At 44.3% G+C, this 26,399-nt stretch overlaps 1 protein-coding gene across 2 annotated transcripts in view; it reads left to right on the plus strand.

Moving 5' to 3' along the window:
- The window catches only part of AFG1L (AFG1 like ATPase), a 148,444-nt gene that overhangs the window by 91,262 nt on the left and 30,783 nt on the right, over positions 1-26,399 (plus strand). For both annotated transcript variants that reach the window (XM_045008579.1, XM_045008581.1), the window contains one exon: positions 13,735-13,817. In XM_045008579.1, coding sequence (XP_044864514.1) covers positions 13,735-13,817 — 83 coding nt within the window. The remainder of the gene's footprint in view (positions 1-13,734; positions 13,818-26,399) is intronic.

Raw genomic sequence — 26,399 nt, forward strand, 5'->3', positions numbered from 1 at the left:
TTAAAAAGTACAGCGACAAAAGTGAAATCCCTGCCAGCTGCACGGAAACTTTTTAAAGACACCATAATAGAAGCTCAAGTTAAATGTATACCCCAAATTAAAAAACATAATAAGAGAACTAAAAAAGTGCCACCCTGGCTAAACAACAAAGTAAAAGAAGCAGTGAGAGACAAAAAGGCATCCTTTAAAAAGTGGAAGTTAAATCCTAGTGAGGAAACTAGAAAGGAGCATAAACCCTGGCAAATGAAGTTTAAAAATATAATTAGGAAGGCCAAAAAAGAATTTGAAGAACAGCTAGCCAAAGACTCAAAAAGTAATAGAAAAAAATGTTTTCAGCACATCAGAAGCAGGAAACCTATTAAACAACTAGTGGGGCCACTGGAAGATCGAGATGCTAAAGGAGCACTCAAGGACAATAAGGCCATTGCAGATAAACTAAATGAATTCTTTGCATAGGTCTTCATGACTGAGGATGTGAGGGAGATTCCGAGCCATTCTTTTTAGGTAACAAATCTCAGGAACTGTCCCAGATTGAGGTGACATTAGAGGAGTATTGGAACAAATTGGTAAACTAAATAGTAATAAGTCACCAGGACTAGATGATATTCACCCAAGAGTTCTGAAAGAACTCAAATGTGAAATTGCAGAACTACTAACTAGTTTGTAACCTATCATTTAAATCAGCTTCTGTACCAAATTACTGGAGGATAGCTAATGTGACACCAATTTTTAAAAGGGACTCCAGAGGAGACCCTGGCAATTGCAGGCCAGTAAGCCTGATTTCAGTAACAGGCAAACTGGTTGATACTATAATGAAGAAAAAAATTGTCAGACACATAGATGAACAAAATTTGTTGGGGAAGAGTCAACATGGTTATTGTAAAGGGAAATCTTGCCTCACCAATCTATCAGAATTCTTTGAGGGGTCAACAGGCATGTGGACAAGGGGGATCCAGTGGATACAGTAACTCCTCACTTAAAGTCTTCCCGGTTAACGTTGTTTCGTTGTTACATTGCTGATCAGTTGGGGAACATGCTCGTTTAAAGTTGTGCAATGCTCCCTTCTAACATCATTTGACAGCTGCCTGCTTTGTCCACTGCTTGCAGGAAGAGCATCCCATTGCAGGTAGCTGGTGGGGGCTTGTAACCAGGGGGAACCGGCAGCCCCGCATCAGCTGCCCCTATCAGATCCCCACTCCCCTAAGTTCCCTGTGCTGCAGCTGCCCAGCAGGCTATCAGTTTCAGGCTATCAATTGCCAGGAGTTCAGCTGTCCCTCCCCTCCCTGCCATGTGCTGTTCCTGCCCTCTGCCTTGGAGCAGCTCCCAGAGATTCCTGCTTGCTGTGCAGGGGAGCAAGAGGGGGGCTAATGTCAGGGTGTCCCCCTCACCCCTGCTCCTAGACCCCACTTACCCCTTCTCCATATAGAGCAGGGAGGGGACACAGACGGAGAGAGACATAGAGAGCTTGGGGCAGCAGCTGCTATCTCAACTTCCTGATCCACTTAAAAAGACAGTGCACTTAAGAATGGGTCAGCCTACTTAAAGGGGCAATGTGCATCTCTCTCTCTTCCCCGCACACAAGGTGTGTGTCTTTCTCTGTCTGCTATGCTGTCTCCCCACCCTCGTGTTTGTGCTGCCTTGTGTGAGAGGCTACATTAACAACAATGTGTTAACCCTTGAGGGCTCAGCCGAGTGCTAGTTCATCATTTAGCAGTAAGTCATTTCCTGGGAAACATCCCTCCCTCTTCCATCCTCTAACTTCACCACCTCAACCAAGCTTCACAATCATCATAACTGTGAACAGTATTAAATTGTTTGTTTAAAACGTATACTGAGTGTATATTTCTATAATATATAGTTTTTTGTCTGGTGAAAAAAATTTCCCTGGAACCTAACTCTCCCCCCCATTTACATTAATTCTTATGGGGAAATTGGATTCACTTAACATTGTTTCGCTTAAAGTTGCATTTTTCAGGAACATAACTACAGCGTTAAGCAAGGAGTTACTGTATAGTGTACTTAGATTTTCAGAAAGCCTTTGACAAGATCCCTCACCAAAGGTTCTTAAGCAAAGTAAGCTATCATGGGATAAGAGGGAAGATACTCTTATGGATTGGTAACTGGTTAAAACAGGGGTTCTCAAACTGGGGGTCATGAGGTTATTGCATGGGGGGTCACAGGCTGTCAGCCTCCACCCTAAACTCTGCTTGCCTCCAGCATTTATAATTGTGTTAAATATATTTTAAAATGTGTTTAATTTACCAGGGGGGTCACACTCAGAGGTTTGCGGTGTGAAAGGGGCCGCCAATAAAAAAGTATGAGACCCACTGGGTTAAAAGATAGGAAACAAAGGGTAGAAATAAATGGTCAGTTTTCAGAATGGAGAGAGGTAAATAGTGGTGTCCCCCAGGGATTTGTAATGGGACCAGTCCTATTCAACATATTCATAAATGATCTGGAAAAAGAGGTAAACAGTGAGTTGGCAAAATTTGCAGATGATAGAAAACTACTCAAGATAGTTAAGTTCCAAGCAGACTGCGAAGAGCTACAAACGGATCTCACAACACTGAGTGACTGGGCAGCAAAATGGCAGATGAAATTCAGTGTTGATAAATGCAAAGTAATGCACATTGGAAGACATAATCCCAACTATACATATAAAATGATGGAGTCTAAATTAGGTTTTATCACTCAAGAAAGAGATCTTGGAGTCATTGTGGATAGTTCTCTGAAAACATCCACTCAATGTTCAGTGGCAGTCAAAAAAGCGAACAGAATGTTGAGAATCATTAAGAAAGGGATAGAAAATAAGACAGAAAATATATTGCCTCTGTATAAATCCATGCTGCGCCCACATCTTGAATATTGCATGCAGATGTGGTTGCCTCATCTCAAAAAAGATGTATTGAAATTGGAAAAGTTTCAGAAAAGGGCAACAAAAATGATTAGGGGTATGGAATGGCTTCCATATGAGGAGTGATTAATAAGACTGAGATTTTTCAGCTTGGAAAAGAGACAACTAAGAGGGGACATGATAAAGGTCTATAAAATCATGACTGGTGTGGAGAAAGTAAATAAGGAAGTGTTATTTACTCCTTCTCATAACACAAGAACTAGGAGTCACCAAATGAATTTAATAGGTTTAAAATGAACAAAAGGAAGTATTTTTTCACACAATGCACAGTCAACCTGTGGAACTCCTTGCCAGAGTCTGTTGTGAAGGCCAAGACTATAACAGGGATCAAAAAAGAACTAGATAAATTCATGGAGGATAGGTCCATCAATGGCTATTAGCCAGGATGGGCAGGGATGGTGTCTCTAGCCTCTGTTTGCCAGAAGCTGGGAATGGGCAACAGGGGATGGATCACTTGATGATTACCTGTTCTGTTCATTCCCTCTGGGGCACCTGGCATTGGCCATCGTCAGAAGACAAGATACTGGGCTGGATAAACCTTTGATCTGACCCACTATGGCCATTCTTATGTTCTTAATATTTGTGCAAAATTTAATCTGGATCCCTTCAATAAGTAGATAAAGCAGGGATAAGTCCCTAGTTTGACTAGTTTTCTGCATGGTCTTACTATGACTAAATCTTGCCATGCCCTCCCCCTCACCATCAACAGAGGGTCTGTTGATCAGACCAGTAGGACTGAGGCACAGTGCCTGAAGACAAGTGGGGATGCAAGAACTGGTCACTTATTCTCGGGTCCTGCACCTCCCATTAGCCAGGCTTTGGGGACTGGGTGTGCTGATTGGCCCTTATCCTCTCCTCCAACCTTCCCAGCATATTTAAACTCTGCCTGGGGTTTTGAAGAGCCTCTAGTCCCATTTAGTTGCCCCTGTCTTCCTTTTAGTTGTTGTGTAAGAGTTGTGTTTTTCAGGATTTGGCTGGCCTGTTTTAGGATCAAGAAGTAGGTTTTCCCATTGGATCAGACTGTCCGAGATCTGGTGGAGATTTTCGCCTATCTCACATTGTTGTGGAGGCATGATTGGGTTGAATGGAATAGATTTTGAATGTTTAATATTAGGAATAGTAAAACTGTTTAGCTTGTTGCAACTTGTGGTTGGTGTCCAGTGTGGATAAAAGCTAAAAAAAAACCTAACTCCCAGAAGCAAATTAAACTAAGGATTTCACTGGTGGACCTATAGGAGAAGAGAAGACCACTGAAGTCTTCATGGATTGAGGTCCCTCCTTGATATCCCCCTCCCACCCCCCATGTGGATGGAGGGCGAGAGGATTGAGAAGTGATCTGAGTCTTAGGAGCCCTGTAACCATGCACTGGACTAGTTAAATGTCTGATACATGAGAACAGAGGTGGACGTGTAGCACCTCTCCCCAGTGTTAATTTAATAAAGTTGCAGCCTGCTGCTTAAATCCATCCCTGTGTCTGTAGTTCGTTTGCCTGCGTATCCTGATCAATCTGGCCTTTCCTGTCTATCTACTCAGTCAAAAGTCTTGTTCTCATGAGTCCTCATTTTATGTTGTGATGCTACCACTTCTTTCTTTCTGATCTTGACTAAGGCAACCTCATTCTCCTCAAATGTAGTCAAATGTGTCTGTTAAAATAAATTTTCTGGCTTGTTACTTTGACCACATCATCTCAGCTGCTATCTGATTTAGTAACTTCTCATAATTTTGACTCTTGGCTTTACTACCCATCAATCAGCTGCTCAAACACCTCCATGCTTTCTCTCATGGTGACCCTTGTACATGGGGAAAAATCCCTAATAAAATCCATACAACTACTATTACATCATCATCCTTCAAGTCCAAGCTTAAGACTCTCCTCTGCTGTGGAGCTTACAGAACCTTACCTGCTGACAATGGCTAGGCAGACAATGAACTACAATTGCCCCTCTGTTCTTCTTTCTTTTCCTTGCTGCTTTACTCCCTACTGCACCCCCATATAAATAAAAGCAGCAATACATGTAACTAACGATGCTGGGCCAGTTCTTCAGACTCATTTGTTTTTATATTCTGTACCCATCCTCTACTCTTTGTATCTTTAGAGGATACATCATCCAGGACAGAATTTTCTCTTCTGTTTGTATAGTACCCAGTACAATTGAGCCCCAATCCCAAATAGGGTCTTTGGGTACAAGCATAATATAAATATTTACTACTAATAATATACCTGTTTTGGTTTCATATATGTTACTGTGACTTAGGGGAATTGTACTTGGGAGACTGCCAGGTTAATACATAAACTTCATTTGACCTTCATTTGAGCTTCTTACAAATCTTTGTCTCTCTATTTACCAGGCGCTTGTGCTATATATTAGTATCATGACAACATTTAAAAACTGTCTTGTACCAAACATGAATGCAGTAGCTAATAAATAATACAAGTGTTTAAAGGAAGGAATATTCATTTTATAAGATTTATTTAACAAAACATTTTACAAATGTGAAGCAAGAGGAAGACTAAGGACAGGGTAGGCCCATTACTCAATGAGGCAGGGAAAGACAATAACAGAAAACACAGCTGTGGCCAAAATGTTAAGCCTTTTTTGTTTATTTTCACCAAAAATGTTAGCAGTGATTGGAGTTTAATATAGTGAACATAAATGTAAATGGGGTAGGATCTGAAGCTAAAATAAAGAAAGAACAAGTTAAGAATTACTTAGACAAGTTAGATGTCTTTAAGTTGGCAGGGCCTGATGAAATACATCCTAGAATACTTAAGGAGCTGGTTGAAAAGATCTTTGAGCCAATAGTGATTATCACTGAGAACTTGTGGAGGACTGGACTGATCCCAGGTGACTGGAAAAGGGCAAATATAGTACCTATTTATGAAAGGGAGAATAAGGATAACACAGGGAATTATAGATCTGTCGGCTTAACTTTGGCATCCGGAAAGAGAATGGAGCAATTAATCAATCAGTTTGTAAGCACCTAGAAGAAAATAATGTGATAAGCAATAGTTAACATAGATTTGTCAAGAACAAATCGTGAAACCAACCTAATAGTGTTCTTTGACAGGATAATAAGCCTGGTGGATAGGAGGGAAGAAGTAGATGTGATATATCTCGACTTAGTATAAAAAACCTTACTATCTGACATGACCTTCTCAGAATCAAACTGGGGAAATATAGCCTTGACGAGCCTACTATAAGGAGAGTTCACAACTGGTGGGAAAAGTGTACTCTGAGAGTAGTTATCAGTGGTTCACAGTCAAGCTTGAAGGGCATATCAAATGGGGTCCCGGAGGAATCTGTCCTGTGTACATTTCTATTCAGTGTCTTCATAAATGATTTGGATAATGGCGTAGGGAGTACATTTATGAAGTTTACAGACAATACAAAGCTGGGCGGATTTGCCAGGGCTTTGGAGGACATGATTAGAATTCAAAATTCTGGACAAACTGGAGAAATGGTCTGAAATAAATAGGATGAAATTCTATAAGGACAAATACAAAGTACTCCACTTAGGAAGGAATAATCAATTGCTCGAATACAAAATGGGAGATGACTGCATGAGAAGGAGTACTGCAGAAAAGGATTTGGGGATTATAGTGGACTACAAACTAAATGAGTCAAAAATGTAATGCTGTTGCAAAAAAAGCAAACATCATTCTGGGATGTATTTGCAGGAGTGTTGTAAGCAAGACATGAGAAGTAATTCTTCCATTCTACTCAGCACTTATAAGGTCCTAACTGGAGTACTGTGTCCAGTTCTGGGCACACCACTTCAGGAAAGATGTGGACAACCTGGAGAAGATCCGGGGAAAGCAACAAAAAATATTAAAAGTCTAGAAAATATGACCTATGAGGAAAGATTTGGGGAGGGAGGGATTGGATTGTTTTGCATGGAGAAGAGCAGACTGAGAGGGACATAAAAGTCTGTTATAAAGAGGAAGATGACAAATTGTTCTCCTTAACCACTGAGGACAGGATAAGAAGTAATGGGCTTAAATTATAGCAAGGGAGATTGAGGTTAGACATTAGGAAAAACTTCCTAACTGTAAGGGTAGTTAAGCATTGGAACAGATTACCTAGAGAGGTTGTGGAATCTCCATCATAGAACAGGTTAGACAAACACCTGTCAAACAAGGTCTAGACTATAATTAGTCCTTGCTCATTGCAGGGGACTGGACTCCATGACTTACCAAGGTCCCTTCCAGTCCTACATTTCTGTGATGACTTATACATCATTGTGCATTTAATAACTTTTAACAGTAGCATTAGAGCTATTCAAAGTGTAAAATCCACCCCATTGGCAGTTGTAAGTTTTATGGCCTCTTCTTTAGTGCTGTCTACCCCCACTTGAGCTTTGAGGCTTCACATTTTTTCCTTCCAGAATCAGAAGCTTTTACTCCCACTTATATGGTAATGAGTACATGATAACTCTCTATTTTTAACTTACTAATTGCATTTTCAGACTATAATTGTATTTGTCCTTTGTATACATAAATACATACACCAGTTCAAAATAAATTGTAAGGCTGATTAATGTTATGCATTTGAATTGAATGGAGTAAGAAGTCACAGTCCCTAAATACCTTCATTGCACAGAGAAATTGCTGGAAACCCTAGGTAGCAGCACAAGGCCTGAGTAGGCTAACTCTAGGTTTGACCCTAAGTTTTTATTTAGGGACAAAGAAAAGAGAAGTCCTAGCACAAGCAGATGAAATCTGAAAGTTTAAAGCTCCATTTTAAAAATGTAAACCAATAGTCAGGATTGTGGCTTTAACAATTAAGGACTAACAATCTGAGGACTCCAGTTAAAGTTCTTTTGCTGCTGATTAGGATTTCTTGGTAGTGATTAGTGAGTATGAGAATGCAATCACATTTGTAGGGTTTAATCAGTCCGAAGATGGAGAAGTTAGTTATCCAAAGAGAGAGAAATTAAAACCTATAGTTCATATTAGTCTTTTTTTAAATGCTAATAAAATATTAAGTTTAAAAGGCTGGGAAGTCTGTGACAATGCATCAAAAAACATGTAGAGCAGGGGTCGGCAACCTTTCAGAAGTGTGCTGAATCTTCATTTGTTCACTCTAATTTAAGGTTTCGCATGCCAGTAGTACATTTTAATATTTTAGAAGGTCTCTTTCTATAAGTCTATAATATATAACTAAACTATTGTTGTATGTAAAGTAAATAAGGTTTTTAAAATGTTTAAGAAGCTTCATTTAACATTAAATTAAAATGCAGAGCCCCCCGGACCAGGGGCCAGGACCCGGGCAGTGTGAGTGCCACTGAAAATCAGCTCGCGTGCCGCCTTCGGCACACGTGCCATAGGTTGCCTACCCCTGATGTAGAGTTTGTAAAATTTTACTATCATTTTTCCCAGTTCCCAAAATTATAAATAAAGCTTTACAGGCATCTATAAGGGGGAGAAAAGGACATTTTTCTAGACCGGCCACAATACATTTATATACATTTTATAATGTTCACTATTTGTACTTGTGAACAGTACACATCTTTTCATTTTCATACAATCACATACTTATAGCCCTTCCATAATTTTTACCTTTTTTATATATGTCAATCTTCTTTTATAAATCTCAAATGTTGAAAACCCTCAATTCTGAATTTATACAATATTTATAGTGCATATTTTCATTCTTTTTATAATACATACCAGTTACATTTCCTAATACTTAACACTTACAGCATTTCCCCCTAACAGAGCTCTTTGCAAACATTAACTATAACCTCACAACACTCCTGTCAGGTAGGTAAGTTAATGTTATTCCTAATTTACAAATATGGAAACAAAATTTGGGATTTGTTAAACTTCTCCAACAGTGGCCGTGTCTACATTAGAGAAACTTAGAATGAAAATTTCTTTAGTCTCCTTTGCATATCTTGGAGGAGGGGAGGAAATAGCTCTCTCCTCCCATTCCCCCACCCCCCATCAGCGCATGGCATTCCACCACCATTGGAATTTGTCTTGCTTTGAGGTAAGCTAACCACCTTGTGGTCCCCCACTATACTATCTCCACCAGTACAGTGCTAGAGTGGATGGGAAGCACTGGTATAATAGCCCAGTTGTGTGAGCAGTCTTACTGCTACCAACACACAGTGCATCAGTCACTTCTTTAAGTGTTCTGTCTCATCTGTATTCTGCACTCTACTGCACAGGGGGCAAGTTTGTGCAAAAATACAGAATACACCAGAGTTCATTTGTGTGCTACTTTTGCCAGCATCAGTTTCTTCCATATTTACTATCCAATGATCCACTCCTTTTTTATTATTTATTATTTGTATTATTAACTTGTTTGGTGGTAGCACCTAGATGCCCCACTGTGCTAGGTAGGTACTATACACACACACACAAGGAAAAAATGGTTTCTGCCCTAAAGATCTTACAATCTAATTAACAGCAATCCTGTTTCAGAGAAAGCTTTCCTATGAGCATGTTGCCAGCTAGATTATAAACTCTTCAGTGCAAGGGCCATCTTTTTATTATTTGTATACAATGCCTAGCAAAATGGGCCTTGGGGCCTCTTTGAGCTACCTCAGTTTTAAAAAGAAGAGGATAAGTCAGTGGCAGACATGCAAACACTGGGGACCACAGAGAAAGATAAGGCGATTTTGTTGCAGCTGAACTCTTTTGGGAACACGATCATTTACGACCAGCTATTGAAGCACCTTGCTGAGTATAGCATCACTCTGGCAAGCCGTGACAGCACGAGACTGACTTTAAGGTCCAATTCAATTAATTTTGGGACAATAATAAGCATGCCTGGGCCAGGGATACAAAGAGCACTATGAAACAGGACTATGATTGAATATTCTAGTTACTCTGCTTTGAAGATGAAAAAACCAGGACTGTTAGAAAGGCAGAGTAGATTTAAGCAGGACAACAAAGAACTTATGATGAACTATCAGCAAAGAATCCTGTGGCACCTTATAGACTAACAGACGTTTTGCAGCATGAGCTTTCGTGGGTGAATACCCACTTCTTCGGATGCAAGCAGTGCTAGTCTGCTTGCATCCGAAGAAGTGGGTATTCACCCACGAAAGCTCATGCTGCAAAACGTCTGTTAGTCTATAAGGTGCCACAGGATTCTTTGCTGCTTCTACAGAACCAGACTGATACGGCTACCCCTCTGATACATGATGAACTATATCTGCCATGACAGGGAAACAAGGTGTGAGCACCAGCCATTCCAAAGAGAAGTATTTAATAAATACCAAAAGGCTTCTAAAGAGGAAGACATTATGTCTGTTCCAGTAACTGATCCCTAGACCTGTGTTTGGACCAATTGCTCAGTATAATACAATGCTCCATATCGGGCTGCTCCTGTGCTCCAATCCCCCTAAATCCATTCTGTGGTTCTCCACCCCTGCACACAAGCAAGACAAAGAAAATGGAAACCTACAAGATGTATATTTCCTGTCCCTGAGATGTACATATTCTGTTGCCCTTCTGGCTAAAGTTACCCTGGTTCAATATTGCAGCTAGTCTGCATGTTTGTGTTTCTAATACAGATATTTTTCAGAATAGATTTTGTGAGATCCTATACCAATCATTTTATATTTAATATCAATATAGCAATTCACTTCTCCAACTTTTTCACTTCTAAAAAAGATTTCTAACCTATGAACAAAAGGAGGCGATGCAGACATACAGCAAAAGAGTTAACCAACCACAAATAGAGCACAACAAAGGTACTTCGTAGCTGTTATTGATAATATTTATATTCACAATTCTCAGCTCCATAAACTCCTTCACTATACAGATTAAATCATTGGGATGATTAAAACAAACTCATGTCTTCTTCACAATGGTAAACTCCCCATCAGCCAAACAAGCTATGAATTATAGTAGCAACAAATGCTAACATACTTCTGCCAACCTCAGTAGTGTTGCCCCTTTTTGACCCGTGCAGTATTCAAATTTTGGGGCCCTGTGGGTGCTCCAGATGGGAATAGAAGTAGGTGATAGGTATTTTTATAATGCAGGGTTTTTTTATTTACAAAGAATGTACAAAGTCCTGTGTCTCTGAATGCAGAAGGAATCTAATAGCAGGAAGCAGCTTCTTTTATTCAAGAGCATTCTTTTCAGCCTGCACCCCTGACACAAAAAACGCTTCCAAAGTCAGCCATCGTGTTTTCAGCCCCTCCTTCAGGCTGTCTTTTAGTTTTCTGAGTGTTCTCTCCCCACCTCTGCCACCCACCTGCACATATCTTATCATAATACCCAGCCAAACCTAGTGCTAGTTTCTGGACAGACTCTGTTAGGCTTTGTTTTAGATGTGGGCCCTTATCTGCCTTCAATGAGGAATTCATTCACACATCAGTTTGAAGGAGGTTTAAATGCAACCTATAAGGTTTCACCCTGCTCATAACAGTAGTCTCCATAATCGGTCCCCATTCCTCACCAGCAAAGTGAAAGTATGCAGAGCATCTTCCTAGCGAATAGAACCACTGGTAGTTGAACTAGTGAGATACACCATTGTAAGTACCTACAGTGCAGTGTTACCAAACTAGCTGTGGTGTTTCAGGTGCTCTTTGCCCCTTAGCCAGACTGCAACTATTTTGTACCATTGCAGTTGCGCTACCCTCTGGGTACCTATCCCACAACTCCCTGAAGTTGTGGAGGATTTTGAAAAGCCTCCTAAAAGGCCAAAGTGATTGTGGGAAATGAGGTCAAACTCCCATAATCTCCTGCAAAATTCCAAGAAACCCACATAATTTCCAGAGAAAAGAAACCAGTGAAAAGCATTATCAGAGACCCAAAGCTGATCTAGATGACCTAAGAGCACTGATAACTCTTGCCAAAATTTGTTTCTCTGGCTGACAAAGAAAATTACATTTTGTTTGATCCATTTCTGTTAAACTAGAAAGCTCTAGTGAGTGAAATGCTGAGGAGGGCTTCCTGACAAAGAAAAGCAGAATACACCAGCTTTGCTGTTAAATTCTGGGGCTCTGCTACTTTGCCTTGCCTACTAGTAGATACAGATGATGCTAAGGGGAAGTTCAAACATCCCTCACTTGCTTGTTCATGCTGCTGCCTGTCTCTGAAGCATATTTTTTCCAATTACAATGTTACTCTTTTTTATTTTTGTGGCCGTTTAATCTGTTAGGTTTGTTGCTGTTTTGGTTTTGAGGGGTGGGGTTGTTTTTTGTTTTCCTTCCCAGGCATTTTTAATAATTCTCTTTCCTAGGATTTTGTGCTTTTAAGGTGGCCTTTTCACTTTTTTCCTTTACTCTAATGCCTTCTAAAAGGAGGAAGAAGACTAAATCAAAATATACAGCTGATCCGTTTAGATCAGGGGTAGGCAAGTCCTGACCACTGGTCTGGGGGACTCTGCATTTTAATTTAATTTTAAATGAAGCTTCTTAAACATTTTTAAAACCTTATTTACTTTATATACAACAATAGTTTAGTTATATATTATAGACTTCTAGAAAGAGACCTTCTAACAACATTAAAATGTATTACCGGCATGCAAAACCTTAAATTAGAGTGAATAAACGAAGACTCGGCACACCACTTCTGAAAGGTTGCCGACCCCTGGTTTAGATCTACAGAATCTTCAGCAATGTCCAAGGAAAAATTTAAGTGATATCAAGACTCCCTATCATCACATTCCCCTCCTGTGAACTTTTTTTTTTAATCAGTAACTCCTAGGAAAGCAGCACAAAAAGAGACCATGTTCCTAGATTAATAGTGAAGGTAGTTCTAAGGTTTCCTTAACCTATTCTTTCTGCAATCTAGTCATTATAGACTAGGTTTGACACTTGTGAATTGTATTAGTTAACTGCTTAAAGTAAAATAATTTTGATCAATGGTCAGACCTAGTTGAACAGTCATAGACAAACTTTGATGAAAAGATTCTCAAAAACAAAGTATGAAATCTTTAACCAGTGTGTTAAAGATAATCTATTAATACAGAGGAAAGCTGAGATCCACAACAATTCCATGGAGTTTGGTACTGTATGGATTCGTGGAATTCAGAGTGATCTTAATAGTGTTCAGCTGCCTGAAAAAAAATTCTGTTTTATTGTTTCAGTTATCTTGTTGATTCAGGTTTATCTATCCAGATGTTTCCCTTAAAGACCTTTCTTCTCTTGAGGCTCCTGTTGTTGTGGTTGCAGGTTGTACAGTGCCCAAATGTGTTTTAGGCACTTAGCAAAAAAACTCAAAAAACCCAATCCCCTCATCCCCAGAGACCTGGTCCCTGCCAAAGGGTGAAATGCTGACCTCACTGAAGTTAATGGGGTGGGGGTGCGGGGGTGCTATTGAATTCTATGGGGCCAGGATTTCACCAAAAGAATATACAACCTGGTACTGTTGGTTCTATGCTTTCTGCTTGAATAGTTATTATGACAATAGATTCAGTGAGCGATCATGAATACATTATGGTTCAAGTATGGAAATGGAAAGGTTATAATAGTTTATTAAAAATAAAAATCTATGTTCCTTATTATGAGTTACATCAGTTGGGCATGAAGAAAATAATTGGTCTAGGGAGAGCATTTTAATCTTTGTGTTCTGTGCTTCAGTCTTTTTCCCAACAAAACTTAAATTAGTTGATGATTTTAAAAACTGTATTTCTTTTACAGTCAAGTTAAAGAATTTTTATAATCTTGGTTGCACTAAAAAAATATAAAGATTGCTACAAATTAGAAGTAGTTGTAGGGTACGTCTTTGTTTCCAGAGTATGATTGACTGTGTTGTGTTTGTATGGTTTTAGTATTTTAGGTTTATTTTTATAACCTGCATTCCCTAATGCCAGAACTGAGGAAAGTAATCATGCTATCTTTTGTTTCTGTAGAAATACTGCAGCACAATCCGACTTGATTCTGGAATAGATTATAGGAAACGGGTTCTTCCTGCAGCAGGGAAACTTTACTACCTGTAAGTTGATCTATTGTGGGATTTTTGCTGCCCCCACCCCTTTTTTTTCCTTAATAGCCAATAACTTCTTACTCAGTGGGAGAGGGAAAATGTATAATACAATTAGCAGAGTGTGACTTTTTTTTTCTTTCTTTGCCTTCTGATCCATTTTGTACTGCGGACTGCCTTCCATTATGCCATAATGTTAACTTCATTAGACTACATTTTCAGTATCCACACTAGCTTCATTTACAATGTGCAACTGAATCAAAACTAATTAGATTTTTAGGGAGGTGTGGTGTTTGGAGAACTGAAGTGACAGATGGTTAGAAAGTAATGAATATCCTCTTGTAGGAGAGTGTACAATTCACTTATAATAGAAGAACATCCGTATTGTATTAAAGTAATTAAGTATTTATAGAAATCTTCTGACAAGGATTCATTTAATGTTGGGTGTTCCTATTTGTGGGTATAAAAAAAGTCTTATTTTGACAGATGATCTGTTTATATTTACCATGATGAATTTACTTTAGCATTTACTCTGTATTTGAACATGATAAAAATATTTAAATGATACACAATACAGCCATAAGTACAAGTGGATGCATCTGCCTGACAGAAACATCTTCTCTTTGAGTTAAAATGTTGGAACACCTTTGCATCATAGACTTTTGTCTTTGCCAACTTGCTTTTAAGGCAAGTCTATCATTAGGTCAATGGCAACCAGAGTGGTACAGACAAATTTATTTGTAATATCTTCTTGCCTGTGGTGTAATTACAATGTAGCAGCAAAGTATGTTTCCAGTAACAAAGGTTTATGAGAACCTTCAGGGGCTTCAGCCTGGGAGACAGACCTCTTGAAATTAAATATCCCTGTACCACATAATAAAATTAAAGAGTTACAGTTGTTTCTCTAGATATAGAAAGAACTAGTTAGTAAGTTATAAAAGACGGTTACTCACCGTAGTAACTGTTGTTCTTCGAGATGTGTTGCTCCTATCAATTCCATGTAGGTGTGCGCGCCGTGCGTGCACGGCTCTTCGGAACATTTTTACCCTAGCCCCCTGGAGTGGCGCCACTATGGCGCTGGATATATACCCCAGCCGGCCCGTCCGCTCCTCAGTTCCTTCTTGCCGGCTACTCCGACAGTGGGGAAGGAGGGCAGGTCTGGAATGGATAGGAGTAACACATCTCAAAGAACAACAGTTACTACGGTGAGTAACCGTCTTTTCTTCTTCGAGTGATTGCTCCTATGCATTCCATGTAGGTGAGTCCCAAGCCTTACCTAGGCGGTGGGGTCGGAGTGAGACGTGGCAGAGTGTAAGACTGCTGAGCCGAAGGCTGCATTGTCTCTAGATTGTTGCACCAACGCGTAGTAGGAAGCGAAGGTGTGTACAGAAGACCAGGTGGCCGCTCTACAGATGTCCTGGATGGAAACATGGGCCAGGAAAGCGGCCAACGAGGCTTGCGCTCTCGTTGAGTGAGCAGTGAGGCGGCATGGTGGCACGCGAGCAAGCTCGTAGCATGTCCAGATACATGCCGTCACCCAGGAGGAAATCCGCTGCGAGGAGACCGGCTCGCCTTTCATGCGATCAGCAACCACGACAAATAGCTGTGGCGAACGCCGGAAGGGCTTCGTCCGCTCGATATAAAAAGCGAGGGCCCTGCGGACGTCGAGGGTGTGAAGCTGTTGCTCATGAGGTGAGGCGTGCGGCTTCGGGAAGAAGACCGGAAGGAAGATCTCCTGATTGAGGTGAAAGGCCGACACCACCTTAGGGAGGAAGGCCGGGTGTGGTCGAAGCTGCACCTTGTCTCCGTGGAAGACGGTGTATGGTGGACTAACCGTTAGGGCACGGAGCTCAGAAACTCGTCTTGCTGACATAATCGCAACGAGGAAGGCCGTCTTCCAGGAGAGATAGAGTAGAGAGCATGTGGCCAGGGGCTCGAAGGGCGGTCCCATAAGCTTGGCCAGAACGAGGTTTAACTCCCAGGTCGGGGTAGGACGCCGCATCGGCGGGTACAAGCGGTCCAGGCCTTTAAGGAAGCGGGAAACCATCTGGTTGGAGAAGATGGACCGACCTCCCATGGATGGACGAAAGGCGGACACGGCTGCCAGGTGCACTTTCAAGGAGGAGACCGCAAGTCCTTGTTCTTTAAGGTACCAGAGGTAGTCCAGGATTTTAGGGATAGGGACTAGGAAGGGATTAAGGCCGCGCTGATCGCACCAGAGCGCGAAACGCTTCCATTTCACGAGGTAGGTGGAGCGAGTGGAAGGCTTCCTGCTTTCAAATAGGACTTGCTGTACTGCCGCCGAACAGTCCCTCTCTGCATGGGTCAACTATGCAGGTACCAAGCTGTAAGATGGCGGGTGGCGGAGTCTGCCGAAGTCCTGCGTGATGAGGTCCGGCCATAACGGAAGGGGAATGGGATCCCGAACGGAGAGCTTGAGCAGCAGGGTGTACCATTGCTGCCTCGGCCAGGCCGGAGCGACAAGTATTAGGTGGGCCCTGTCCCTCCGAAGCTTGAGTAGCACCCGGTGTATGAGCGGGAATGGAGGGAAGGCGTAGAGGAGGTGATCCGTCCAGGAGCAGAGGAATGCGTCCGACAGGGAGCCTGGAGAGCGACCCTGGTACAAACAAAACAGGTGGCACTTCCTGTTCTCCTTGGAAGCAAACAGGTCTATTTGGGGAAACCCCCACCTCCGGAAAATTGTGTGCACCACATCTGGACGAAGAGACCACTCGTGGGAGAGGAACGACCTGCTGAGATGGTCGGCCAGCGTGTTCTGCACTCCTGGAAGAAAGGACGCTTCCAGGCGAATCGAGTGGGTCACGCAGAAGACCCACAGGAGCATCGCTTCCTTGCAGAGCAGGGAGGAGTGGGCTCCGCCCTGCTTGTTCACATAGAACATCGCCGTCGTGTTGTCCGTGAACACCGCCACACAGCGGCCTTGCAGACGGGCGCGGAAGGCGAGACATGCCAAGCGGATCGCTCGCAGCTCCCGGACGTTGATGTGGAGGGAGAGCTCTTGGGGCGCCCAGAGACCCTGGGTGTGAAGGTCGCCCAGGTGAGCCCCCCATCCCAACGCCGAGGCATCCGTGGTCAGGGTGACGGATGGGTGAGGAGGGCGGAATGGGACTCCTGCACACACGACCTCTGGGTCCAGCCACCAACTGAGCGAATCGAGGGTTGGTTTCGTGACCGTGACCACCATGTCTATGGGGTCACGATGCGGGCGGTACACCGACGCTAGCCAAGATTGAAATGGGCGAAGGCGCAGCCTGGCGTGCGTGGTCACGAATGTGCAGGACGCCATGTGGCCCAGGAGGCGTAGGCAGGACCGAACCATTGTCGTGGGAAAGGTGTGTAGGTCCCGGATGATGGAGACCATTGTCTGGTGCCGAGGTCGAGGGAGGCAGGCCCTGGCCAAACTGGAGTCGAGGACTGCTCCGATGAACTCCACTCGTTGTGATGGAGTTAAAGTGGACTTCTCGGCATTGATGAGAAGGTCCAGGAACCGAAATAGGGATAGTATTTCTGTCAGTTGATCCATTACCAGCTGTCGGGATGTCCCGCGAACCAGCCAGTCGTCGAGATACGGGTAGACGTGTATGCGACGACGGCGGAGGGCTGCGGCAACCACTGCCATGCACTTGGTAAAGACCCTTGGCGCGGTGGACAGACCGAAGGGTAGCACCGCAAACTGGTAGTGCGCGCTGTTGACCACGAAGCGCAGGTACCGTCGATGGGGAGGGTAAATCGCGATATGGAAGTACGCGTCCTTCATATCGAGGGCGGCAAACCAGTCTCCCGGATCCAGGGAGGGAATGATGGTCCCCAGGGTGACCATGCGAAACTTGAGCTTGAGCAGGTACCTGTTGAGCTCCCGGAGGTCTAGTATAGGTCGGAGATCTCCTTTCGCCTTGGGGATGAGAAAATATCGGGAATAAAATCCCCTGCCCCGCATGTCGTGCGGCACCTCCTCTATGGCACCCAAGCTCAACAGAATCTCGACCTCTTGTAGGAGGAATTGCTCGTGAGAGGGGTCCCTGAAGAGGGACGGGGAAGGTGGGTGGGAAGGAGGGGGCGAAACAAACTGAAGGTGGTAACCATACTGGATAGTATGAAGTACCCAGTTGTCCGATGTTATTTGGGACCACGCTGGGAGGAAGTGGGAAAGGCGGTTGCAAAATAATGGGGTAGGATCCGGGAAAGAGTCTGATGGGCCGTTCTCGGGCGTCCCATCAAAAGGCCTGTTTGGGCCCTTGAGGGGCCTTGGAAGGTGCCTGGGCCTGGTTGCGCCTGTTGCCCGATGGTCTACGGCGGTTCAGGTTACCACGCCGACTATTATACGGCCGTGACCTGGCCTGAGTAAAGGGCCGGTAGGGCTGCTGCCGGAATGACCTCCCCTGGGTAGCCGGCGTGTGCATACCCAAGGTGCGAATGGCGATTCGACCATCTTTGAGGGTCTGAATCCTGGAGTCCGTTTTCTCCAAGAAGAGACCCTGAGTGTCGAACGGGAGGTCTTGTAGGGTGTACTGCACCTCAGGCGGCAAGGTGGAGGACTGCAGCCAGGAGATGCGCCTCATGGTCACACCTGAGGCCAGGGTTCTGGCTCCTGAGTCCGCCGAGTCCAGAGTGGCCTGGATGGAGGACCCGGGAGGCTTTTCTGCCTTCTTCCAGGAGGGCCGAGAACTCCTGACGTGAGGCTGTTGGGATCAGCTCCGAAAATTTCGCCAGGGACACCAAGATGTCAAAGGTGTAATGAGCGAGAAGAGCCATCTGGTTGGCAATCTGGAGCTGGAGGCCACCCGCCGAATAGACCTTCCGGCCCAACAGGTCCATGCGCCGTGCGTCTTTGGATTTTGGCGCCGGAGCGGGCTGTCCATGCCTCTCCCGGTCATTTACGGACTGTACCACGAGGGAGTCCGGAGTCGGATGCGTATAGAGGTACTCGTATCCGGTGGGCGGGACTGAGTACTTGCGCTCCACGCCACGCGCGGTGGGAGGGACGGACGCCGGTGACTGCCAGATGGTAGTGGCATTCCGCTGTATGGTGCGGATGAAGGGCAGGGCCACCCGCAGCGGGGCCTCAGCTCCAATCACGTTGGTCACTGGGTCGTCATCCTCTGGGACCTCCGCCACGGGGAGGTCGATAGCCTTCGCCACCCGGCGAAGAAGGTCTTGGTGGGCCCGCAAGTCAATAGGAGGGGGGTCTGCCGTAGAAGCCCCCGCCACCGCCTCATCCGGCGAGGATGATGAGGACAGACCCTGGACCACCGCTTCTGGAGGTGGTTCTTCCAGGGGGTGTGAAGCCACCTCGGACCCCGGATGCTCTGCGGGACTAGGTGGCGACAGGGCCTCACCCGGTGGTGATGGGGGAGGTCTGCTCACCGTGGCTTCCGGCACCCTATGTTCGGCGCCTGCGTGCCTCGGGGGGAAGGGGAGCCCTTGAGGCTCGTGGTAGGCCCAGGGGACCCAAAAACCCCACTGCTGCGGTCCGTGGTCCTGGCCTTGGGGGTCGGCCCAGAGATCTCTCCCGCTGCCCGTCTGAGAGGCGACTGAGGGCTGACGAGAAGGCCAAGGCGGGGCAGAGGCGCTAACAGATTGAACCGTGGATGCCGGCAGTATGTCCCTGGACGGTGCCGAGGATCGGTGCCGGTCGTCGTGGTGCCGGGATGGAGAGCGGGACCATCGGCTGCCTCGGTGCCGGGAGCTCGACCGCGATCTCGACCGACGGTGTCGGGAGAGGCTTCGGGAGTCGCGGTGCCGGGAACGGTACCGGGATCCGGACCTCCCTCGGTACCGACGGTCGGGTGACCGGGACCAGGAGCATCTCCGGGAGTGCGACCGGTACCGCGATGTTGAGCGGTACCAGGACTGCGACCGGTGCCGAGACGGGGAGCGGTACCACGATGGTGAACGGTGCCGGGACCTGGATCGACGTGGCGGTGACAGTCTGCGGGACCGGCACCGTCGTCTATCTCGTCCGTCAAGGGGAGGCGGCCGCATCATCGCCGGCTTGCCCGCTGACTGAACGGCCCGCACCGGCAGTGCCGGGGGCCGGAGCCTCGGTGCCTCTGTGAGCTCGATGAGCTCTCTCGCCGTCGAGAAGGTCTCGGGCGTGGACGGGAGATGTAGCTCGACCGCGGTTGGCACCGGGGAGCAGGGCGGTACCGGACTCAACGGTTCTTGCGGCGCTGGAGTCGACGGTACCGTGCACGGTTTGTGCACCGCCGCAGCCGGTACCGGAGGTGCCGGTGGTGGCTGGGCAAGCGGTCCCAGAGCATGCGGCTTAGAGGCCGTCTGCGCCGTCTTCCGTTTCCTCGCTGGAGAGAGGGAACGGTGCCGGGACGCCGGTGCCGGTTGCGGAGCTCGAGCAGTGTCGGTACCGGAGCGGCTCGGGGCCGCAGGTGCGCTGCGCGCCGATGACGACTTCAGTGCCGCTGGGGTCGGCGCGGGAGGTTGAAGTGTCGCCTCCATAAGGAGCTGCTTTAGGCGAGAGTCCCGCTCCTTTCTAGTTCGCGGCTTAAACGCCGTGCAGATGGGTCACTTATCTGGCCGATGGGTCTCCCTGAGGCAGCGCAGGCAGGAGGCGTGCGGGTCCCCGACCGGCATGTGCCGCTGGCAAGCCGCACAGGGCTTAAACCCCGGTGCCTTGGGCATGAGCCCGCACCGGTTGTGGAAGAAGAGGGGCAAACCCCCCTAATTCCCTTACTATACTATATCTAACTAAACTATTCAACTAATCTAACAACTTAACTAACGTAACCAACTATGTACACGTAGGAAACAGAGAAACGCTAGGGCTGTGGAGGTAAAGGAGCACTCCACTGTTCCAACTGGCCGTCACGGGCGGTAAGAAGGAACTGAGGAGCGGACGGGCCGGCTGGGGTATATATCCAGCGCCATAGCGGCGCCACTCCAGGGGGCGCCCAGTCGGCCCGCCGGAGTTGCTAGGGTAAAAATGTTCCGAAGAGCCGTGCACGCGGGGTGCGCACACCTACATGGAATGCATAGGAGCAATCACTCGAAGAAGAACAGTGAAATTACTCTTGAGTATGCATCTTATTAAAAAAACATTGTAGTGGAAGAGAATTTAAATACTAGTACGTTTTTCCTTTTTTCTAAATACATGGAGTTGGACTGCTTTTCCTTATTACTGGAATTATTAAATCAAAATTGTACTTATTTAAGCCTTAATCCTTCAAAGATTTAGGCACCTTTTAATTTTATCCCTGTGAGTAGTCTCACTGACTTCATTGTGCGTGTGTAAATCTTTGCAGGATCTGGGCCTTATACTTAATGAACAAACATTTGATGAATCCGTAATGGTGCTGTACTGTACCCTATTGGAGCCCAGAAGTCAAAATCCAGCTTTTATTCAAAGGCTGTGACTGTGGATCTGGCATACTTAGCCTTGGTGGGAAGGAGTTTGGAAGCAAGTTGCCAAATACCACCTGGAGAAAGTGAAATCATGCTCCAGGCAACTGTCCAGTTCCAGTTCTTTTACTCAGGGCTTTTCTATATTCATTTAGAAATACAGACTGTAAACAGTCATAATCACCCAGCAGAGTTTCATTCTAACCCTTGTCCCCAGGTCTTCACAGCTTCTCCCCACCCCCTCCCCATATGATCCTTGCTTCCTGCACCTATTTCCCTCTGAAGTCTTTTGTCCAAGAGGCACGCAGGGCCCTGACCCTGGATCTGTCTTGTTTGCTTCCGCACCTAAGAGGCAGAAAGGTTTATGTGGTTTGCTGTAAGCCAAATGATTAAGACCAAGCATGTGACCTGCAATTACAGCTCCCAGTTTAAAGGACCATAACTAGGACATACACATCTGCCCCAAAGCTTAATGCCCCATACATAGTGCTTCATGATACTAGTTTCAAAACTTATGACCAGTGAAGTGATAGTGATGGAGACTGAAGGTAGTCCCATCCAGCTTTCTGTCACTAAAATAATGCTGGTTGCCTCCTAAGCGCACAAGATAGTGCAGTGGTTTTAAAACTGTGGGTTGCGACCCAATACTGGGTCACAGAATGTAAGGCACTGGGTGGCTCTGGTCAGCACCATCAACCAGGCCATTAGAAGTCCCGTCGACGGTGCTGCCCGGCTAAGGCAGACTAGTCCCTACCTGTTCAGACACCGCGCTGCGCCCCGGAAGCAGTCAGCAGCAGGTCCGGCTCCTAGGCGGGGGTGGGCCACTGGACTCCGTGCGCTGCCCCTGCCCTGAGCACTGGCTTCACACTCCCATTGGCCAGGAAATGGCCAATAGGAGCTGGGGGGCAGTGCCTGCAGGCAAGAGCTGCACGGAACTGCTAGCACACCTCTGCCTAGGAGCTGGACCTGCTGCTGGCTGGTTCTGGGGCAAAACATGGTCCACGGTGCTAGGATAGGCAGGAAGCCTGCCTCTGCACCACTGACCAGGAGCTGCCCGAGATAAGCCTGTGCCCCAATCCTCTGCCCCAGCCCTGAGCCCCTCCAAACCCAGAGCCCTTTCCTGCACCTCAGACTCCTCTGCCCCAGCCCAGATCCTGCACCCAGAGCCCTGACCCCATCCCGCACCCCAATCCCCTGCCCCAGTCCAGAGCCCCCTCTCATATCCTGAACCCCTCATTCCTGGCCCCACCCTGCAGCCCTCACCCCTGCACTCCAACCCACTGCCCCGGCCCTGAGCCCCTCCTACACCCCAAGCCCCTCATCCCCAGCTCCGTTGGGTCGCAGGCTTCAACAATTTTCTTCAGCTGGGTCTCCAGAAAAAAAAATTGAAAACCACTGAGATAGTGTAATGTAGCAAAAAAAGAATAGTAGAATCCTTGCAACTCCAACAGAGGGATGATACATTTTGCCTCCCTTTCCCACCATCTCCATAGGATACACCTTTCCATTTCATGCACGAGGACCTTCAGTCTGTGTAGAGCCAGCATCGACATTTTTGGTCAGATCTCTGAAATATTTTGCTGCCAACTCTCCCATGCTCCTCCTTCTGCCCACCACCCGCCCCCCCCCCCATTGACTGATTCTTGTCCACCATGCTCGCACCCTGCTGTCTATTAATAAGTATGATTAGCACAACTTTAATTTTCATAAATAAACAGGGTATATGTGTGTCCTGAAAAATGGAAATGTCTTGTGCTTAGAATGGAGGTCAGATTTTTGTGGGGGGAGCAGGAGGAAACATGGTAGTAATCTTCCAAGCTCTTCCTACAAAATAAGTACCACTCATTTGAAATACCAGAATAAGACACCACCCTCAGTAGTAGTATTATCCTACTGAATACTAGAAGCTTCCTTTTTTTTTAATGAGGGGAGTGGCTGTGTCTTCTAATTATTAATGGGGAGCAGCTGTGTCTTCTAATGGTACAGATGTTTGGAGTTGAGGGACCTTCTTTTGCAAGAAGAGGGATACTATAAAGAAAGATCAGGTTTACCATTCTGTAATTTACAAAACGTGCAGAGCTGCAATTCCTTTTCAAGGTTTCATATAGAAAAATGTGACTTAAGTGCTACCTGAAAACGTTTTAAAAGTTAAATAGTGACTAGCATACCACTGAAAGCTTCATGCATCACATAGATGATGCATATTGGTTTAATAATTTTATATCAACCATAGAAACAATTTAGTATTAAAATATTTATTACAATTTAGGGCTGTTGATTAATCACAGTTAACTCACACAATTAACTCAAAAAAAGTAATCGCGATTAAAAAAATTAATCACGATTAATCGCAGTTTTAATCGCACTGTTAAACAATAGAATACCAATTGAAATTTATTAAGTATTTTGGATATTTTTCTACATTTTCATATAGTATTCTTTGTTGTAATTGAAATCAAAGTGTATATTATTTTTATTACAAATATTTGCACTGTAAACATTATAAACTAAAGAAATATTATTTTTCAGCTCACCTCATACAAGTACTGTAGTGCAATCTCTTTATCATGAAAGTGCAACGTACAAATGTAGATTTCTTTTTGTTACATAACTGCATTCAAAAACAAAACAATGTAAAACTTCAGAGCCTACAAGTCCACTCAGTCACTACTTCTTGATCAGCCAATCGCTAAGACAAACAAGTTTGTTTACATTTACAGGAGATAACGCTGCCCGCTTCTTTTTTACAATGTCACCAAAAAGTGAGAACAAGCATTTGCATGGCACTTCTGTAGCTGGCATTGGATGGTATTTACATGCCAGATATGCTAAACATTCATATAGCCCTTCATGCTTCGGCCACCATTCCAGAGGACATGCTTCCATGCTGATGAAGCTCATTAAAAAAAAACGCATTAATTAAATTTATGACTGAACTCCTTGGGGGAGAATTGTATATCCCCTACTCTGTTTTACCTGCTTTCTGCCATATATTTCATGTTATAGCAGTCTCGGGTGATGACCCAGCACATGTTCATTTTAAGAACACTGTAACTGCAGAACTGACAAAATGTAAAGAAGGTACCAATGTGAGATTTCTAAAGATAGCTACAGCACTCTACCCCAGGTTTAAGAATCTGAAGTGCCATCCAAAATTTGAGAGGGACGAGGTGTGGAGCATGCTTTCAGAAGTCTTAAAAAAACAAAACTCCAATGCGGAAACTACAGAACCCAAACTACCAAAAAAGAAAATCAACCTTCTGCTGGTGGCATCTGACTCAGATAATGAAAATGAACATATGTGGGTCCGCACTGCATTGAATTGTTATCAAGCAGAACCCATCATCAGCATGGACGCATGTCCTCTGGAATGGTGGTTGAAGCATCAAGGGATATATGAACCTTTAGCGCATCTGGCATATAAATATCTTGGGACGCTGGCTACAACAGTACCATGAGAACACCTGTTCTCACTTTCAGGTGACATTATAAACCAGAAGTGGGCAGCATTATATCCTTCAAATGTAAACAAATTTATTTGTGTGATTGGCTGAACAAGAAGTAGGACTGAGTGGACTTGCAGGCTCTAAAATTTTACATTGTTTAATATTTGAACGCAGGGTTTTTTTAACATAATTCTACATTTTTAAGTTCAACTTTCATGATACAGAGATTGCACTAGAGTACTTGTATTAGGTGAATTGAAAAATACGATTTCTTTCTTTTTTTTTACAGAGCAAATACTTGTAATCAAAAATAAATATAAAGTGAGCACTGTACAGTTTGTATTCTGTGTTGTAATTGAAATCAATATATTTGAAAATGTAGAAAACATCCAAAAATATTTAAATAAATGGTATTCTATTATTGTTTAACAGTGCGATTAATCACACGATTAATCACAAGTATTTTTTAATCATGCGACTAATTGTGATTAATTTTTTTAATCACTTGACATCCCTACTACAATTACATTTCTATTGGTTCAAGCAGGGTTTACCCATGACCAACTACTGCAATGTTAAATGCAGCTAGTCCCTGTCTACAGTGGCTGCAAAACTGTGTTTAACATGAAACATGACTCCTCTAGGTGTGCTCTGACACGATTCCATTTTCTAGTAAAGGCAATCATTAGGACACCTACATAATATGCATATAGTGTTATCACTTAGAATTATTTTATAAAACACAATCCTCCTCTTCCTTCATAATCTACATAGTCTATTATTTTAAATATGTAAAGAAATGTGGCTAAAACTGTTTTCCACTCCTCTTCAAACAGACTCTGCATATAATAATCAAAGTTATGAGAGTGATGATCGAAGTAAACTTGCTTGGTCTCACTCTCAGCTTCCAAAACAAATCTTCTTAGGAATAGTATGGAATTTTAGGAATGAAATATCCACCTAAAAAAACTGTAGTCATGCACTTCCTGCTCATTGTAGCCCTCAAGTCAAATATTTGTCATAATTTTTAATATTCTTAACCCTTTCCTGGTTTGTTTCTGATTGAACTGCTTCCTTCCTAATGTAATTTCATTGCAATAATGTGCCACAGAAATAATACTATTAATGAGGGATTCTAATATGAATTAAAGAAACTTATATTGTTACGCCAAAACAACTTTCCATTTAGAAGATTTGGTTTTTAAAAGCGTTACTCTTTGAAATGGCACTTGCAGAAGGTGTCACTGAAAAATATAACATTCCTAGCACTTCAGACTGACTTTATACTTCATGATGCAGTTTTGTTTCCCCCCAGCCACCCACCTCTGCCCCAGAAATGCTGGACAACTTTGTGTTGTAAACCTACAAGATTATTTGTAGTTAAATTTCCTCTTGGAAATTAACTCAGTTGATTTTAATTAGTTTCAATGTTAATTGTAGTTAAAGTGTTTATGGCATAGTAAACGAGAGAATAATAGTATGACATGATAGATCATCATTTGTCAATTAAGAAAGGCCTACAACTATGCTACCAATGAAACTTCATTGCGTCTTATACCTTCTTAAAGGTGGACTTCCACACCGATAGTAAATTCACTGACACATCAATGTGTATGAATTTGGATGAAGTATTGTATACTTAAGTTTTGCTTGATGATATACAATAGTTTTTTGTTACTGTTACCAGTTTTCATATTCTGTTTTTCAAGGAGAAGTGTCAATAATATGCTCAGTCAAGTGAGGAAAAAAGGCCACAGAAACTATGACACATAAA

The sequence above is a fragment of the Mauremys mutica genome, chromosome 3, assembly GCF_020497125.1.
Source record: "Mauremys mutica isolate MM-2020 ecotype Southern chromosome 3, ASM2049712v1, whole genome shotgun sequence".
NCBI classification, from domain to species: domain Eukaryota; kingdom Metazoa; phylum Chordata; order Testudines; family Geoemydidae; genus Mauremys; species Mauremys mutica.